We start from the raw sequence: 20,688 nt of genomic DNA, 5'->3' as shown, positions 1-20,688 counted from the left end.
ATGTCCATTATTCAAATTAAAAAATATATATGTATAATTTTCATTACTTATAAATTACTAAAATTATAGTTTTAATTACATAAAATATTTCATCATAACAAAAATATATACAAAAATCTAAATTTAATTGAACTCAAATAGTTATAAAATTAATTTAATTACTTTTAATAAAATAATTTCTAAAAATAAAAAACTCTAATTAATCAAATAAATTATAATTCATTTATATTTACATTTTTCAAAAAATACAGGTCGTTACAATGAGGATCTGTGATGAATATAAAAATCATGGACTTGACTTCTGATAGCGATTAGGTAGCGACATCAACATCTTTTGACAACTCTTTGGTTTAGTATTTCTTTTGTCTTAAACTCTTATTTTTGTTTATTGAGAGACAAGGTTAGAAGACTAGGCTAGTTTGTGCATCAAATTAGGAACTTCTTATATGGGGCAAACCTTGGAGATATTTTGAGTTATATTTATGCACATAACTGTGAGGGAATAACTAACTTTTCATCTTTTGGATTTTATAGTTTATTATCCTGTTTGTGTATGTATCTATTTATCGTTTTGGTTGCGATTTTATTTTCTTTAAAAAAGATTTTTCATAAAAATTGAGTTCGTTAACTTGATTATAAATTTGATATTATTAATAAAAGAATCGGTATAGTTTCAAGTTGATAACACTTGATCTTTTGGTATGTGTGTGTCATATTAAAAATTAGATTGTTACAGATCATAAAAAAAATTTGTAAAAAAAAAGAGAAAAAATCCAAAAAAATACACAAAAATAAAAAAATGAAATCTGCACATAAACATAGAAAAATAAGCCATCTACATAAAAAGACAGTTACATATAAATAGTGCATAAATATAAAAAAAAGTTATACTAATTTGTTTAGACTTAATTAGATAATTCATTTGATTACAAAATATTATTGATATTTTAATTCACATATACATATCAAAGAAAATATTAAACTATTGTCAAAAATAAATTTGTTAAACGTCTCTTCCATTTATGGTCCAGGTGATTCTTGATTATACATAATTATCATTATAAATTTTAAATTTTATTGAATATTTATAAATTAAAGATGTAGGTAAAAATACTATTTATTATTCAAAATATTTTTTTATGATTATATAATTTCTACAAATATTATTCTTTAATAAATATTTACTATATATAATAAGTATAAACTAGTTAATGAATGACTAAAATATAAAAATAATAATTAATTTAGTATAAAAACAAAATTAAAAAAAATATTTATTATAAAAAATAATAAAATTTTATATAATTATTTAGTTATAACTATCTCAATGAATTTAACTATTATTAATTCATTGTTTATTTAGTGTGATTGAATTTTTTTAATTTTTTAATTATTTAATAAAATATAATATTTAATTATTTAATATTTTTTGTTATATAGTTTTTCAGTCTTATTTAAAGAATATAAAATAATAAATTATATTTTATTAAATAATTGAAAAACAAATTGAGAGTATTTTTGCTTGTGATTACTGGTTGCGTTATGAGAATTATCTCTCCATTTCATTTCCTTTCTTAATAATGTCTTTTATTTTCTTTTTAATTTTTTCTAGCACCGTCTTGTTCCATTTGAGTTCATTGCTGTAAAGCAAGTAAACCGAGAACGACACCACCTCCATCTCTCTATCTCTCGCGCTCCCCTCTTGTTCCTCCTCGCAGATCCCAACCTCATTTCCGCCATCTCCCCCAACACACATTACCCAAATTCCAAACTGAAAAGAATTCGCGAACCTTCCACCGCACTCAACATTCAACAACTTCAACCAAAAGAAAAAAGAAGTGATGCCCCTCCTCACTCCCTGAATTAGAAAAAGAGGAGAGAGAATAAGCCATGGACTCCCCACCTTCCCAACATCACCAGTGGGGAAGGTCACCAACGGAATCTCCAAGCCATTCCCGGCACAACAGCCACGGCCACGGCCACAACAACCTTATTAGAACCTCTTCGTCTTCTTCACCCCTCACCAAATCAAACTCCGGCAACATAAATTCTCTCTCCTCAATCCTCAACAACCCTCATGCGTCCGAAGCCAACGCCTCCTGGGTCGCCTGGTGGTCCTCCTCCACGGTCCTCGCCCCTCCCGACTTCGCCCCCATCGCCGCCACCAAAGCCGCCTCCGACATCACCCGATCCGACTTCAACACCTACCTTACCCCTATCTCCGAACCCTACCACCGCTTCGAGGACATCCGCAACCACGCTTCCAAGGAGATCGGGGATTTGTCGTCGTTGCCATCGTCGTCCTCGTTAGATGGTGGTGGCGGCGGTGGTGCTGGGGAGGCGCTCGTTGCGTGCCTGCGGGAGGTGCCGGCGCTTTACTTCAAGGAGGACTTCAGGCTGGAGGACGGGGCGACGTTCAAGGCCGCTTGCCCGTTCTCCGGCATGGCGGAGAATCTGGCGCTGCAGGAGAAGCTCTCGCACTATTTGGATGTGGTGGAGCTGCACCTGGTGAGGGAGATCTCGCTCCGGTCGAGCTCGTTCTTCGAGGCCCAGGGGCAGCTGCAGGACCTCAACGCAAAGATCGTTGAAGGATGCGCTCGGATTCGACAGCTTAAGGAAACGATTAGGCTCATCGATTCGGATCTGGTCGAGTCTGCTAGGCAGATTCAGGAGCTTAATGGCACCAGGACCAATCTCCTCGCCCTTCAACAGAAATTGAGGCTTATATTTTACGTCAACCAAGCTGTTTCTGCTCTTAAATTGGTACCATTTTGTTTGATTTTCGCTTTTTGAGTCCGATTTTTGGTTTTTAAGTAGTTTAGTTTTGGATGTGATCCGTTATTAGTTAGCCTGAATGGGAAAGACTGAAGATGAGGTTGGTGTTGTGCATGTAAGAACTTTACGAAACAAGATATTAAATGGATCTTAGTTATAACGGTAGTTGTCAAATGGGTTCTCTTAATTTCTCGCTGTTGTTTGGCTTTCATGTTTCCATCTTTCTTTACATGTCTGATATTGTTCAAGGCCGGAGATCACATTTAAGTTAATATATTTTGCTGTGATGCAGCTTGTTGCATCTGCAGATTGTGCCGGGGCGCTAGATGTAACAGATGATTTGCAGCATTTGCTGGTATTCTTTAATCTATGAAATCTTGCTAATATTACTATTATTTCCTGCTTCATGACCTTGACTTTGGATTCATTCTTTTGTTTTCCCTTTTAAGAGCATTTCTGTTTGATCTGTCATGAGTTCAAGACTAAGGTCCTTAATCCTAGCTCATTATTTCGATTTTATTTTGAGCTTCACAGTAATCAATGCCTGAAACAGGTGTTCATTGCTTACTATAGGCAGCTTAACATACACAAGTTCTAAATTTCATTTATCCTGGGTACAATGTAGTACACTAGCTTGCATCCTCAACTTTTGGTTAGTCACTCCAATGGTTATTTCATGTGTATAATCTACTACCTTTTGACTTTTGTTCTACATAACTCTGCATGTTAAAGATTATAGAGGGAAAAGTGATACCCTTCGCAGCGTTGAGATTACTATGAAGTTTCTGATGATTTGCTTTGATCAGTAATCACTAGATATGCATTTGTCTGAAATGCTAAGGCGCCAATTTATGTTGCTTTTCTTTTTGTGCACGCGTGTGTAAGCCTGCAACATGTTTAGATGCTAAAGTCCCAGTGGTTGACTAGTCGCGTGATACTATTATGCATTTTTGCATTTACTGGTTGCATTAAAACTGTGGTTTAAAGGCTAGAAACTAATGCTTAGCTCATATCGCTGGATTTAGAAAGTTCTCTTTGAAGTCTGTTTATTGCATGGCACAATGCCATTTTTATTATTTTTGTTCTACTATTTAACATCAGATGGCAATACATGATAATGGAGAACATTATACACTAATTTCTATCCTGTTCATTTCCTTCAACTTCCAGGATGGAGATGAGCTGACTGGTCTGCATTGCTTTCGTCATCTTAGAGATCATGTAATAGGTTTTATAGAATCCATAAACAGGTACACCCACACCCTATGTGCTGAAATCTAAGTGACATATTATATGCTCGATTGCGTTTAGATTGATTGTGCAATTAACCTAAATTGAAAATTCATTTGAAAGCATTTTCTACTTCTTGACTTTAATGTTTGAAGAATGGGGTAATATTTTGGTTGTATGCAATTAATCATTCAGTTTATTATTATGACAATTAATCATTAAACATTAATAGAGTGAGCTGAGTGAAAGTCTAGAAGAATTAGAAACAATTAAGGTGATCTGCTAGGTAATTATTGCAAGTGCCAGCTAGGATAGAATCCTCTAACTAACTTAAGCATGCAAAGACTATTCTACCCTTTGCACTAGCTTTCTGAACAAGCTTCTCCTCTATGTATATAAGCACAGATTCAGTGCTTCAGAAGTTGGTGATTCAGGATGAACATTTCCTTTTACTCTCTGTCTCACTTTGTCTCTTTCTCTCTTATCTCTCTTTCTCAAACACTATTAGTCATTCAAATTTGATTATAGCCAAGATTTAAGGTTCATTATGGCTGGGTTTGATGGTCTGGGTTATGCCTATCCCTATGAAAAATGAAATATAATAAGAGTAGGTAGTAGATGCAGAGTGTTTTGGTTGAACAGGAGTAAGTCTTAGAGACTTGATGGATGTGATATGATCATAATTCATGTATGTGGTAGTAGCCCTAAATTGATATGAAATTCTTCTTACTATCCCCAAAAAAAATCGTTTATTCAGATTTGGATAAACGAGAGTAGATATTCTTGATTTCTTGTTGCTTGGGAAAAGCAAATATCTGTATTAAAGATAGCTGAGGAGTAAGGAGTAGATGTTCATATCTGTGATTTCAAGGTTGTCCTTAACATGTTAAATTCATTTTTCATTTATTTAATTATTATTTTTTGGTACAAGAAAGAATATCCTTAAGACGGTGAAAAGAATGATACAAGGAAAAGGAGGATCCCAGCAAAATAACTAACTAAAGATTAGTGAAGCACACCTTCTCAATCTCCCATGTCAAAAGAGGGAAAGACCTCTGGAGATCTTGAGCTTTACACCATAAAGCCAAATGTCTTATTCTATCCTATAAAACTTGTTTATTTGAACTATTCCTCGTCAAGTAATTCCATTCCTTTTGTCTTGCTTTAAATATTCTAAACTCTTGCTTATATTATGATTGTTTTTTCTGACCATTGCTATTTTGAACTTTTAGTCTTGAGTTTTGTTATAGAATATATATTTAGCTAAATTGAATTATTCTATTTCATGAAATACAAAATATTATCTCAATATGAATTTAGCCGAATATGAATTCTGCATTTTTCTAATAAATGATTGGACAATTTTTTTGTTTAATAATATAATAAAGAGTAACAATAAAACCTTAACCGCACGAAATGCTTAATGATTTTTGTATATTTTTGTAGCATTCTTTCAGCAGAATTTATTCGAACTTCCATACATGATGCCTTGGAAACAGATGTGAGAATTTTATCCAAAGCCAAAGCAAGGGCTTCCCTTTCTGTGAATGGAAAAGATAATGAAGTAAGATTGTATTTTCATTTGCATTTACTTTATGCTTTTCTTTCTTCATACTTACATTGTCTTTCTTTATTCAATGACCCTTGTGCTGGAAATCTTTCAAACATTTAGTGGTATGCTATAATTGTGGGTATTATCTCCTAGATACAGGGGATTTATCAGCATATAGCCAAATGAGCTGCTTCTTTATGTAACTTGCCCAATGATCTTTAGATATAATATTACCTGATGGAGTTTGTATTTAAGTTAATACTTCACAACAAATAAAAATGTATGTTCATACTTGTAACTGCATCGAACTCTAAATTGCAACATACTTAAACATTTTCCATGTGGTGCATTGTTAAATGCGCTCACACATACATGCTGTTGTTCTCTTTGTTGTTTTACAGAAGAGGTGTGTTATTATTCGGAAGTAGGGATGTGCGATTTGGATCAGGATAAGAAATTCACCTTAGAGGTGAAACAAAATCTGAAATAAGGCGTATGCCATTCATATAAATGATTGATATTCTCCAAAAAGCAGATTTCCCGTGAATGGAGAAATTTCTTCACATACACTAGAAAATTGCCAAACAGATCTTTTTATGTCGAGCACTCACTTTGCACTGCAGAGATTAACTGGGCTGCTCTTTCTGATTAGACCTGCACATAAAATGTCATTATTTTCATCAAAGCTATTAAGGAGCTGTGTCCTGAGTTTAGAGGAATGTTGGGGAGTTCGAAATGGGTTTGATGATTAGGAGATTCAGTATCCTCCATTTTCATGTATTATTTTCTGTCTTAATAGTATTCTTTTTATTTTGAATTTGATAAACTAATTTGGAGAATAACAAAAGAATCCAAGATGAAATTATTCAGTTTGTGTTGGAATGTAAATGAGTTGAATAAAGTAAAAATTCAAAGGCACCTTGATGTTTTATTTATATAATTTTAATTGTTTCATGTTATAGCAGTTAGCTTGGGCCACTCTAAATTTCACATAATATAAAGTTTTATAATTTATAGTGAGTTCATTGTTGTTTTACCTTATGTTATTCTTGTCTCTACTTTTTTTCCTTCTAAAATTATTGTTCTGTGTGAACTGTTGTTTCTATTGAGGTTGCTGTTTGTGATCTAACCTCTAGATGTATTTCACCAGGTAAAGTTGGAAGAAGAAGAAACTACTAATCTCAAAGATCGTCTTCTTCCTACTGTAATTGGATTGCTTAGAACAGTGAGTAACATAACTGTATTTACTCCTCAGAAAATTGTTTATCTTAATTGAATTTCTGTATTTCATTTGGCTGTTATTGTGTAGAGTGCTTTTCCCTTTTGTAAATTTTAAGACTTGTTGTCCGTTAGCACTAGGAGGAGTTCATATTGCCTATGTTCAATTAATCGAAGATAGCAGCAAACGGGAAAGAAAAAAAAAAATCAAAGAATGCATCATGGTTGTATGTGAACGAATTTAGGCCGTAACATATTTTCTTATAGCTGTAGGCTCCAATAGTAGCTTTGAGTTGTTACTTTATTTTTGGATGTGCTTATTGAACATATACAATAGCCACTACCTTGGGGGGTACTTTTTCTTGATGGTATATGCCTATTTGGGGAGTGAGACAGGAAATAGATTGGAAGTTAAGAGCGATGGAGAAAAGCTTTGCATGCACATGACTTTTTTTGTTGGTTTAAAGTTAGATGGAGGAGAAAGATGCACTAATTTTTTTGTTGGAGGTGAATATTGAAGATCATTCCATTCCAAAGGTCTTACCCATAGAGGTAAAAAACCTTGAGGTCATATGAAATTAAAGGAAAAATAGGGGAAGAGGATTCAAGCTTTGTTGTTGATGTCATAGAAGAGTGTTTGAGGTGTTTTTCTGCAATTGGAAATCGCAATGCAAGCGCATAGAAAAACTTACCTAGAATCCATAAGACCTACAATGTTGTATGCGACTGTATGTTTGGAAGTAAGCGTGCGTTTGGTTGGTGGATGTGTCTACCCAAGACACAGACATGGTGGTACACGTTCCTTGTTTGGTTAGTAAGACACAATTCTGATAGACACGGGAAGACACAAAGGCACATAAAGACACAATTTGTGTATAGCGCTGAGGGGTGGAACACTGATGTTGAGACATAGACACAATGTTTTTAACATTTATTTTCCAAAATTACCCTTCAAATTCTTCTCCTTCCTCCCTCTTCTTTCATCCCTTCTACTCCCAAAACAGAGTTTAACCTCTCATCTTCTCTTCTTGCCACTTAGGCCACCGCTGCTCTCCTCTTGTCGTGCCACCAGCCTGCCGCCGCCTCTCTTCCTCCTTTCCTTCCACCCAAATCACTGCCACCTCTCCTCTCGTGGTACCACCAGACCGCCACCGCCTTTCTTCCACCTTGACCACTGCCTTTCCTCTCTTTCTTCCACCCAGACCACCGCTACCACCCCCATCCCTTCTCCCTTTTCTCCTCCGTCGCTTCTTTTTGGCTCTTCACGGTTGCTGCCGTCACCCTTTGCCGTCGTTGCCTCTGCTTCACATCTTCTCGACGATCCAGATGCGTGCACCGTTCTCCCTTCTGTCATCATGTTTCCAGATCCGTTCATCGTTCTCCCACGCACCGTGTTTCCAGATCAGTTCTCCCTTCGGTCACCATATTTCCAGATCCGTTCTCCCTTCTGTCACCATTTTTTTGTATAATTTAATTTTTATTTGTTTGAATTTTAGTTAAGTTTTGTTAAAATAATTTTATATTGATTTTGTTGGATTGAAATTTTTTTTATTGGTATTTGTTGGATTAAATTTGTTATTTAGTTTTAGATTGTTAATGGTGGTTGTTTTTGGTTGAGATGGTGGCTGATTGTTAATGATGGTGGTTTGGTTGAGATGGTGGCTGTGTAGTGGTGGTACTGATAAAAACCCCTAATATTCCTAATGTATTTCAGCCTCAGATTTTACAATACAGGGAATGAGGCACGTATTTTTACCCCTTTTTTTTTCATTCACTCTTGTTCTTCTGGTTAGAGCTGTTTGTCGAACTTCATGGTTGGATGTGTTTTAGCTCTGTCGGTATTTCTTTATGCAGGATTATGCATCTTTGCTTTTAGCCGACCCCAACTAGTGGGATAAGGCTTTGTTATTGTTTGTTATATGCACCTTTTCTTTAATATTCTTTTATGACATGACTTTGCTTTTCTTAGAAATATTGTTTTGGGATTAAAAAAAAGGGAATTTCATTAAGATGAGGAGAACTATAATACAAATTGGTGATAAGGGTTCCCCTATACAAAAGCAAGAAAAAACAAAAGATTTATTTGTAGGCTTTACATTAAATAGCTTTTCTGAGAAATATCACTTTAATTATTAATGCTATCTCTGTAAACTACTCCGTTAAATTGGTTAAATGAGTCCTTTATTTGTAGGCTAAACTTCCCTCTGTTCTGAGGATCTATCGGGATACTCTAACTACTGATATGAAGAGTGCTATTAAGACTGCTGTTGCTGAGTTGCTTCCGGTTCTTGTTGCACGAGGTTCAGATTTAGAGTTCTTTTCTGGAGACAGAGCTGTAGATGCAGATGGTGAGATCTTTAACGTAGATCATGTTCTATTGTGAGAGGATACATTCTTTTTTTCACCCCATCATATTCTAGGTTCTATACTACTATCAACCTTCCAATGTTAAATAATGATTCAGGTGGTGGTGCATCACTTGCTAGCAAGTTGAGGAGCCTATCATCTGATTGCTTTGTGCATCTTCTTAGTGCTATTTTCATGATAGTAGAGGTAAGTTTTACTTGACCTGTTTCGCCCATCTACATTCTACCCTAGAATTCTTGCATATTTTGAAATGTTTAGATCTAATAATTTATATTAACTGAAAAATTTATGTGGATCTATGGTCTGTTGCTGCTATTGCAAGAACACATGTACAATGATCCACAAACAGATATGGACTCCTTGACTGCAAAATTAGCTTTGCAAATTGAAATAGTATCTTCTTGTTTGGTTTAAATTATTTATTAAATGGATGTCAGCTTGCTTTGGCACTGTTCAGTTTCTGTTGTCTGTTGGTATATTTGATTCTGACTTTGATCTTTTTCCTTCTTACTTGGAGTTGGGGCTGCACTCGTGTTCATATTGTGGTTGTTTTAATTTGGTTGCCACATCTATGAGATTGGATTGCTTTGTTACTGCCTGACTTACTTTTTGTCAACTGATGTATTTTGCTCTGTGCTTTAGTTGATATCTTGTCCCCCACTTTTCTTCATGAAGTTAAACAGATGTGCTAGGTAGGTCCAGTTTTTGACAAGATTATGTATCTCATTTGGTACGACCGCTGCTAGGAAGATGTGTTATTTATAAACTCAAGATGCTTGCCTACTTAGGGTTTATTAAATGTTAGTTGTTTTGAATTACAGATAACAGATTTCATAAATAGAAAATATTTTAATAGATATAGTTTCATGTTTAGAACATTTAATATAAATTATGTTTAGATAGTAAAGTAGAAAAATGTTTGATTTAATAATTTAATAAAATTAATATAAATCAATATTTAATATATATTTTCTTTTTATCTATTATGATGAAAAGTATAAGTAAAAAAGATTAAAGTATATAAGAGAAATAGAACATTATATATTTGTTAAAATAAAAATAATTTCTAAAAGTATTAATTATGAATAACAAATAAGATTTGGTATAATGAGGTTTTCATATCATAAAATAAAAATCACGAACTTTTGTAATGATTATGAATCTTAATCATGAGTCATAAATATATAATTACTGAATTACGACAGTTTAAAATTATAATTAAAAAACTAAGGTATTTTTTTCCTTCCAATTTTCACTTGAGACTTAAATTATTAGTGATAATGGTATGATAGCATCAATCTTTTCATAAAGTCATCATAACAACACCCAAGCCTCATTTCACTAGGTTGATGCAGCTACATAGATCCAACCACATCTTAGTTCCGTGTTTGAAAACTGTCTATGGAGTTACCATTTAAATGCCCTATATCATTAACTGATTGATGGATGAATGCAGAACCCATGGGATGCTTTCTTAGATTTAGTTAATCATATGCTAGAAATTTCATCTGTTACATCTGCTATTAAGAGATGTAATAAGATCTTTTTCCATTTAGTGATTGCAGGCACATTTAGTGCGGGCGGCTGAAGTGAAAAGGGCCATTGAATGGATTTTGAACAACCGTGATGGTCATTATGCTGCTGATTCTGTTGCTGCTGCAATTGCTCATGGTGCTGCGGCTGCAGAAACACCGAATGAAAGCGAAGTTCACAGTCATACATTATTGTCACATTCACCACGACAAAATGGTGCAAGGGGTTCGTTTCAGGGAAGAGCAGTTGATGCTGCAAGCTCTGCAAACATGTCAAAAAATTTCAGGTTAAATCTGGTCTCTTGATATTATAGGCTTGTTGAAAAATCTTTTCTTTTCTAGGTCCTTTTCCAGTCCTTTTAAGTTGCAAATTCAGGTGCTATTTGGAAATGAGGCACCTGAATTTCACAATTCAATAGTTTGAACGAAACTTTTTATTAAGATGAAGAGAGGACCACCCTTGGAAGACAAACTTTTCTGTCTCAACATATATCAGAGAGAAACCAATAAAAAAAAATTATTAAATTTAGACCTTTGGAAAGTCTTAATCTTGCCATAAGGTTTACTTGTTTTCTGCCATTAATTAAAAATATCTGAATTACCTCCACCCAATATTCAATTAGTGGCATAGATTGCAATTGTGAGAACAATTTGGTTCCTTTTCTCAGTACCAGCATTCCTATCCTTCAGGGTAAATCCAATACTCGTCATACTAGGCTTGCACATGTTTGGAGGAGGCCTTTAGAGGCTCTAGCAAGGAGAGTGGTTCAGATGGAGGGTAGTCCTAAAGCTAGATATTGAGGGAGAATTAAGAAAACCATAGTGGAGATTATTAAAAGAGATATGTACAAATTTATCAATGGTTCAAACATAAATATGATTTATGATATAGCACTATGAGCCTTTTGATCCGCGTAGCTAGCTCATCTGGTGGGATAAAGCTTAGTTGTTTCTTTTTGTGCAAGTAAGCAAGTTGTGATCTATATTGCTCAAGATTCGTGATATCAAAGTGCATTATATAATTAAAAATGTTATGCTGGCATCGGAATTTTTTAGCTAAATTGAGTGTGCACTATGTTATTTATGTGCAAGAACAATTGCTTTGATTGCCATAACAATAACATCAGTATGCTCTTTGATCTCAAATGTTTTTTATCTTCATATTATGCATTTTATTAATCATTAGTTGTCTTAGAGGCGCTCAGGTGCCTCAAGATTCAGATTAACTGCTGAATTTTTTTTACTGTTCCTTATGGAACTTAATGAATGTCTTCTAAAAAGAGAACATGATGCTGAATTCACTGGCTACTTCCTACACTTGTTGACATAAAAGAAAGATGGAATTAGATATTATATTTCATTTGCCGTGTAATTTGTCCGATGTTCTCATAGAATTTGGTCCTAAACAGAGCTGATGTATTGCGAGAAAACGCAGAAGCTGTATTTGCAGCATGTGATGCTGCTCATGGAAGATGGGCAAAGCTTCTTGGGGTCCGTGCTGTTCTCCATCCAAGGCTGAAATTGCAGGAGTTTCTGAACATATATAACATCACCCAGGAATTCATTACTGCTACAGAAAAAGTACTTATTTTCCTATTGCTTTGAAGCTTAAGATTAGAAATTATGTTATTTAGAAATTGTTATTTTATATCCATCTTGTAATTCCCATGCTCAATTTAACAGGTTGGTGGAAGATTGGGATACAGCATCCGTGGGACACTGCAGTCTCAGGCCAAAGCCTTTGTTGATTTCCAGCATGAATCTCGGGTTAGTTTCAACTCTGTTATTTTCATGTTTTATCATGAATATTCTCAGTTTCTACTTGCTTCTAATTGTTGCTTCTTTGCAATCAGATGACAAAAATTAGGGCAGTGCTTGACCAAGAAACATGGGTGGAGATAGATATTCCAGATGAATTTCAATCCATTATCAAAGTGGTTTTTTCATCTGACGCATTGCATTCTGAGAACCTTAATGAATCTGAGGATGTTAATTCAACTAGTTACAAAGATGTTTTGCCAACATCGGACACTGGACAGTCAAATGCTGAACAACCCGAGGAGCAGAGTAATTCCACTGAATTGGCTACTACTGAATTAGATAACACTAAAGCCCAGGCTGATTCAATTGAAAGTAGAGCTAATAGTAAAATTTCATCAGCACAAAGTAAAAATACAGAGAAAGATCATAAAAAATCTGCATCTCAGGCTCTTTACTACAAAGGTGTTGGTTATCACATGGTAAACTGGTTAGTTATGTTTTTACTTCTCCATTTTGTGCTCCTCCCGGTCCTTTTTCCTTTTCTTGCAGTTCTCCCATAATAAGCATTTCTATGTACACTTGATTATTTAATTGTTTCAATATACTTCTATAGTTCTATGTGTTTACTCTTATTTGATGTTGCCTATCTGCATGGTCCACCTCTACTTTTATGATTTGTTTGTGTCTTTTTGATTGGTATGCCAGCTTGTCAATTAAACTACATTACTTGCTTTTGCTCTAGTGGCTTAATATTGCTGAAGATGCTGTCAGAGTACATTGATATGAACAACCTGTTGCCGTCACTTTCTTCAGAAGTTGTACATCGTGTGGTAGAAATTTTGAAATTTTTCAACACACGAACTTGTCAACTTGTGCTTGGGGCTGGTGCTATGCAGGTGGTACTAATATTATTCTCTGAACTGTTATTACCTATTAGATATATCACTATATTTTATAATGTATTCAGCAGTTTGCTTTCCCAATTCTTGCACTGATTGTGAGATGTGAGATAAGGTAGCATTTGGTTATTTTCGCAGCACATGTACAAACTCTATAGCTAGTAACCAAACCTAACTCATTCAAAATGTTTTAGATTATAGCTTCAGATCTTGATTTGACTCCAAGATTCCAACTGTATCTCACTTTAACTTCTTCAGTTTCTTAACTTCTTTTCACACTTCCTCACTAGAGATAAGAATCAGTTTGGTCTACGAGTTTTCACTCAGTATCAGTTTGGTCTTAAACATAGTCATTTTGATTCCTGAGTTCTATAAGTGTGAATCAAGTTGATCCTTCTGTCACCAATCTAATTAATTGAATGCGTACCTAGTTAGATGCCACTGTGGTAGTTTAACAGCTAGCTCATATAACACTATAGCACTAAAGGTGTTGAGCTCAATTTGGTCTCTTCAGGGATTTCTTTTGGTCTTACAGTGGACTAAATTTCATACTTCTGCATGATTCAATTTAGTACTTCAAAGGACCAAATTGAGTCTCATACCTTTAGTGCAATGTCAGCTAGCTCTTACATTGCCACAATGGCAGTTAATTGCACATATAAGTATTTTGTTAACTAGATTGGTCAAAGTAGCAATTTCATTTATGTTTAAAAACTCAAGAGACCAAACTGATTATTGAGGGAAAGCTCTCTAGGATACTTGACAGTGACAATAAATTACATGGTTCTGTCTGATTTGACTGCAGGTTGTTGTCTTACATGGACAATTGTTCTAAACCAGCTTATTTTATCCTCATAGTGTTGTCCGGCCTTTTATCTACAAGCATAAATATACATGCTTCCCATGCAAAACATGAACTAGGTTTCAGGATTCAACTTGTTCATTAATCAACTTACCTAAGGGTGCATATACTTTCATTGTTTCAGCTTGTGTATTGTTTCACACTGGAAAAACTGTAAGACTTTTGAGTGTTGGTGATAAGATTAGAACTGTTGGGTGTCTAATGTTGGATATCATTTTGTTTAACCGAATGCCGAGTATGTGCTACTCCAATTATGTCAAAAGTTAGAACAGTCCCTAGAATTTTTGTTTCTTCTCCACTTCTTCTTGATCAAGTATTTATCCTTCTGATGGACTGTCTTCATTCCATTTCATTTTCCTGTTAGTATGGTCATTTTTCAGGCTCTTCAATTTTCTAATTTGTGTGCAGGTGTCTGGTTTGAAGTCCATTACTTCGAAACATCTGGCATTGGCAAGTCAAGTCATTAGTTTTACCCATGCTATTATTCCTGGTACTAATGGATGCACTTAACTATTGTTTTTAATGAAAATTTCCCTAATATGTTGGTTTCACAAGATTTTATTAAATAGGTTTTATGTGTTCTGATATGGTCTCTGTTCTTCATTTCTGGCATAAGAAATTCGGCATATTCTTTTTCTAAAAGTACCGGAGACTAGAAAAGCCTTATTGCTTTCGGAGATTGATCGAGTTGCTCAGGTACATGCTTAGTCTTTATTCAATCAGTGCTTATCTACTGGATTTTTGAAGGGAGTTTTATTGTTGCTGCATGTTGATGAAAGTTCATGCTTAAGCAATTCTGAGTCTGGTGAAAAACTTCCCTGTACTCTGGTTTCAAAAAGTGTCTATTTTTAGAAGTGTTATTAGGTATCAAATAAGTGTCCATTGAAAAAAGTAACTCTATTAAATGAGTGTGAGATAGTGTGTAAGTAGAAAGAGAATCTGGGTATTAAAAAAGAAGAGTTAATAAGGGTAATTTCATATAATTAATTTATCAATTTAATTACACCCAGGTATTTCTAATAATTATCTTAATTCAGGCAAGTAATTTTAACTGGACACTTATTTGGGACCAAAGAGGGGTAATTAAATAAGTGAAGCATTTTTCATTTCATCTCTCTTTCACAGATTCCCTATTTCATTTACTGCACTAAAAGAATCCCTATTTTCATTCCTAAGTATGGAAAGATATTTGTTAAAGTCGAAGGAAAGAAATGCCAGAGGTACAAAGGATGAAAAATCAATGGTTCTATACCTCAACAGTGATCCATTGGGATCCCTATTTCTTTTTAGTTTCTGTCATGGAAGAGTCTTGTTTCTTCTTAGTTTTATTTTTCCCTTTATTCATAATTGTGTCTCGTTTAATATATTTATGGATGAAAGAGTTTGTTTCTATTTCATTTTGGTTGCAAGAAGACTTCAAGAACTGTCAATAATATTTTGTAACAGAAGAAGTACAGGGACAATTTAGGCATTAATTCAGGTGTAGTAAAAGGACAGGTAGGCGGGGCCAGTGCTTAACAGATTGAGCAAAGTGTGAATAGATGATGGCAGATGGCAGAGAGTCAGTACAGAGTATGTGAATGAGGTCAATAGGAAGAAATATATATAGAATGAGGATTGGGATTTTAAATAGGTCATTTCTGAGAATTGGCTCGGGAGAGCAGAGCTGCTATAGTGCTCTATCTTCCCTCTGCTTGTTGCCAAATTTTCTGAATTTCCTTCCCTTGTAGCTGAGATCCAGCTACAAGTGTTAATAATACAAACTTTTCTTCCTATTTCTTTGTGGTCTCTTACACATTGATTTTCCATTTTGTGTGGTTTCTTTTCCCTCTTTTTCCATCCAGGATTATAAAGTTCACAGAGATGAAATACATTCCAAATTAGTTCAGATAATGCGAGAGAGATTACTGGTCCATTTGCGTGGGTTGCCTCAAATTGTTGAGAGTTGGAATAGACCTGAGGATACTGATCCCCAGCCTAGTCAGTTTGCCAAGTCTCTTACAAAGGTAAATACAATGTAATTAATTAGAGTGATTGTGCTTTGCATCTGATTTTTCTACTTGTTCAATGTTTTGGTATCCTTTTTTTTTCTCTCTCTCTCTCCCCCCTTATCATGGTATATCTTCTGGTTAATCTGCATGCATAAAGCTTCTTCACCTTATACATTGTCTGTGTTCCTTCTTGATATTATTTGTAACTCTATGCTCAATTAATCATGGTTCTTACAACTGAAACAAATTGTCTGGTCTGACCAGTTGTACTGGGAATTGGTTGGGTACCTGGGCCAGGCATGCCTAAAAAATCTTGATTTAAATGGAAACCATCATTTAAAAGGGAAAACTTGCTGAAAACCAGTTAATTGGCCAAACCTAAAAAATTGAGAGTTCACTACTTCATTTTGATAAAGATGGTCAAACATATACTTTGGTTTGGCCAAGCTTACAAATAATAATAATAAAAAACATTATTTCACTCTGGTTAAAGTAATAAATCATTAAACTAGTGCTTTGTGGCTTGTTTGGCTTAATATCTGGTCCAATTTTCAGAACCTTGCTATTTTCAGTTATTAATTTATTATTGTTAGATCAGTTCTCTGTCAAATTTTCTTGGAGCATGGAAAGGGGTAATGAGGGGGTGAATATGCAAACAAAAAGATCTTTATTATTCTCTAGAGTGTGGAGATCAAAGAAAATAGTGATATATTTGTGCTGAAAATGTTAATGTGGAGATAACTTCTCAAGATTGTTGAAGAATTTGCATAAACATAGCTGCTCTGCACAAATGAACTTAGGCTGGAACTGCCCTGGAGTTTTTGCTATTAAGATTTTATTTGGTTGTGGTTCTTTTTTTTTTCTTTTAAAGAATTTTTATTTATTAAAAGGATAAAGAAGGAAGCTATTGTCCAACAGAACTTTGTTACTGGTTGAATCTGCTGAACTTTTGAGACATTTAGAAAGATAAATCCAGAACAAATAGCAACTTCATGTGCTTGTAGGTTATACTTTGGATTTATTTGATGGCATAGGGTGATTTAAAATCGAGTATATCATAATTTAACTCAGGTTGTAACAACGCAATGTCTTATTTGAACCATTTTTCCCCTTTCTTAGGAAGTTGGATACCTCCAACGTGTTCTGTCTCGTACTTTGCATGAAGATGATGTTCAAGCAATCTTCAGGTATGAACCTCAGAAATCTCTACAAGAATATTACAACTTTAGGAGCAACTAACCACTTGACACAACTTTTGGATTTATCCAAATGCTTGAGCTCTTAATAATTGTTTCTTGACTTGCTTGCTTGTGTCTAGAAAACAATTAACCCCTGGTACTTACAATGTTGTCAGTCCACAAGAATTCCTTTTGGTAACTTTCTGAACAAATATTTTACCGGGCAGAAAGAATTACTGAAGCACATCCCAAAGGCATGATATAATGATCACACATAATGCAGTGGTGGGCATTAGTATCAATTGCCATCTTAATTTGTTTTTGATAACATATAATGTTATATCTTTATTACTTTCTTTTCTTAGTTTGTTTTCATTTTCATATTATTTTGGTCTGTTATGTGGAAGGTTCATCTACATGTATTGCGACTGTTGTGCTGTTACAGATTTTGGATTTGTAATTGTATTGTTTTATATGATTTGTTTATGACATTGTGTACAAGGTTGTCAAATAGCTGTTATCGCAGCAATAGCGTTATAGCTAATTGACAACCTTGTGTAAGAACCTGGTACAACAACAACAAAGCCTTATATCATTTGGTGGGGTCGATTATATAAATTAAATGACACCATTTTGCTATGTGATGTATCATGTTTGTAGTTAGTACATTTATGATTAAATTTCTCTTGACACTTAGTTTTCCTTCTACACCTAACCACAGGTCTATCTACCATCTGCTCTACCATGTTGATAAAAGAAAGGAATAGAATAGTATAGGTAGTGACAAGGGTATAGATTCAAGGAGATATAGAATGATATCAGTGTGACATCACTCTATTTCCCAGGATAGTATTATTCATGAAAGAAAGGTAGAAGAAGGGCAGTATTTCGAGAGGCTTCCACTCTCCTATGGATCTGTCCTAGTACAAAATCCCTGAATGAGCTAGTCTAATTCTCATTTTCCCTCTTATACTCAGTCCCATCGCTATCTCATTCTCACCTTCCCAACATATCCATACTTTCTATTTCTCTTCCCCTTGACTATATACAAGGTTCCTAACATATTGCTTTTGTATTATTTTTCTGGCTGCAAAGGAAAGTGTTCCTGATTTGTTAACTCAAGAAAAAGTGATAACTACAAAGCCAACATCATATGAATTCTTTCACCCCTGAAATTTTCTATCTTTCAGGCAAGTTGTCATCATATTTCACTCACAAATTTCGGAAGCATTTTCGAAATTTGATATAACCACCTCCCAAGCACAGAATAGGTAACTTATGATTTGGAACTACAGTTTTAAGATTCCATTAAAAATATGGTGATTTAATTTACGTTTCTTAACATTTCCCCATGTCAGGCTCCAACGAGATATCAAACATATTCTTCAATGTATACGGTCTTTACCAACGGGCGACTTGAGTAAATCAGATACCCCAAATTGGGGGCAGCTGGATGAATTCATGGTGCAAAAATTTGGGACTGATGCTGTTCAGTAAAAGAAATTGTAAAGTAGCAACTCAATTGGTTATGTTGGAAGGCTAACATACTTTGGAGGATGTGGGGGTGATGTTAACCTTCTTCACTCTGCATTTTTGTGTAACACTAAGTTGAGGTAATACCATCACTAGATTTTGTTTAGTTATATGCAAATGAATCCTTTATCATCTTTCATCATTTAATGTTGGATTGGCGCCAGTCCATGTATGGGATTGAATTGTACATAGAGATGAAATAGCTATGCTTTTCTTGTCATGATACTGTGTGGTATTTGTTGCAAGAGATATTTGCCTAATTTCATTAAATGCTCTTTTTGACAAGAACTACATGACTAACGGTTTTGTAACCAATATGTAATCAACATAAAATAAATAAATAAATAAATAGAAGAGAGAAACACACACATAAATACCAACTAACAAAATATGCTCTTTCTTTTTTGTGAAGGAGGGTCTGGAGGGAGAGTAAAGATGGGGTTGTTGGCCATACGATGGTTAAAAGGTGGTTGGTCACCTATTTTTTTTTAACAAATTATAACTGCTTGAAAAATTACACATTGAAATGAAACAAAAAATCATGGTGACCAACTGTAGAACCCCTTGCTGCTGGTTTGGTTGACTGGTATCTAACGTTTTTTACTATTCTCCTTAAAAAAATTAATAAATAAGAGATTTAGGTTAGACAGGGATATAATAATAACAAAAATCATTTAAACTCCCCTTTTTTTAGTGTATTCCTTTTTTTTTCTCTGCTTTTGTTTTTTTGCTGTCGATAAGAGACATGATACTATAGGAAGCAGAAAGTAAATTGGTTTTTCATAAGTATGATAATCCAATGGTAGATGAATCGCTCTACTCGATTATATTAATTGTCTGAGAATTGTGACAAGCATTCCAATAGTTGTTTTTATGGTGTTTTATTTCAGGCCTTCGGTTGGTCCGTCATAGATATACAAGTTAATATATTATTTCTGAGCATTGTGCAGCCGTGATTGGTCGCTTAAGGCAGAAGTTTTGTAGCAGTCACTGTTGATATTTAATTATTGGTTTGTCTCCATAATTGTAATGTTATGTTGAAAATAGATATTTGATTTAGTGAATGAATCGTCCCTTCAGCTTTCTTTAATTTCGTGCACGAATATACAATACATCCATCAATATGTATACAATTCAACAAATCTGTAGTCACGTACCAATTCGTGTGTTAAAATGGGATTAGTGCATATTTCGAGGTTCCTAAATGAAAACTGATAAAATAAAGATTTCCTGATGCTTATTCAAGCAAGAAAACTCGCGGAATATCAGACTGCATCTTAAGAGTTATGAACGGAAGCCATTAGCAGGAAGTTAGGGGACAGGTGTTCATACATTTTCTTTAATTTAACCAATTTGGTGCCTTCGAACTTTGTAAGAGCTTACGTTTTATGAACTCTAATGTAAAGAGGTTTTTGTTTTAATTTGTATTATATTATTTAAAACGGAAAAGTTCTACATCCATGTAAAAATTTTATGGATGTTATCCAAATTCTTTTTACTCCACCCCACACACACTGGTTTGACACGTGCCTAATCCTAACGTATATAACTTAATTCTTATTTTGCGTCACTAACCTTTCTCAACGTAAATCTTTCCATACAACGTCAATCTTTTTCGCATTCTTCCTGTTCTCCTTTTTCAATCTAATTAAATTTGTTGCTCTCCTTTATTCGCGTTTTTCTTCTCTGCATTATGGATTTGGATTGATTTTAATGTAATTAGCTTCGTTGTTCATCTTTTTCTTCGTTTTCTTCTTTGATCTGCACTTCTGAATTCAAACAATGAATGA

General features: G+C 34.4%; 1 protein-coding gene across 3 annotated transcripts; it reads left to right on the top strand.

The window, feature by feature from the left end:
• Positions 1–1,524: 1,524 nt before the first annotated feature.
• LOC112790585 (vacuolar protein sorting-associated protein 54, chloroplastic) lies at positions 1,525–19,988 on the top strand. 3 transcript variants are annotated; one of them, XM_025833055.3, is made up of 19 exons: positions 1,525–2,763; positions 3,068–3,130; positions 3,946–4,025; positions 5,452–5,569; positions 6,708–6,782; positions 8,967–9,123; positions 9,240–9,328; positions 10,708–10,961; positions 12,084–12,255; positions 12,358–12,441; positions 12,528–12,922; positions 13,178–13,331; positions 14,605–14,686; positions 14,813–14,892; positions 16,041–16,202; positions 17,307–17,374; positions 18,556–18,636; positions 18,724–18,978; positions 19,789–19,988. In XM_025833055.3, the coding sequence occupies exons 1-18, from the start codon at positions 1,891–1,893 to the stop codon at positions 18,860–18,862; spliced, it is 3,126 nt and encodes a 1,041-aa protein (XP_025688840.1). In that variant the 5' UTR covers positions 1,525–1,890; the 3' UTR covers positions 18,863–18,978; positions 19,789–19,988. The 3 variants fall into 3 exon arrangements, with proteins under 3 accessions (XP_025688840.1, XP_025688844.1, XP_025688839.1); XM_025833059.3 differs by having other exon boundaries at positions 1,556–2,763; positions 14,766–14,892; XM_025833054.3 differs by having other exon boundaries at positions 1,556–2,763; positions 13,178–13,334.
• The last annotated feature ends 700 nt before the right edge of the window (positions 19,989–20,688 follow it).

The sequence above is a fragment of the Arachis hypogaea genome, chromosome 3 (assembly GCF_003086295.3).
Source record: "Arachis hypogaea cultivar Tifrunner chromosome 3, arahy.Tifrunner.gnm2.J5K5, whole genome shotgun sequence".
Classification (NCBI taxonomy): domain Eukaryota; kingdom Viridiplantae; phylum Streptophyta; class Magnoliopsida; order Fabales; family Fabaceae; genus Arachis; species Arachis hypogaea.
This window is presented reverse-complemented; position numbering and strand designations above follow the sequence as displayed.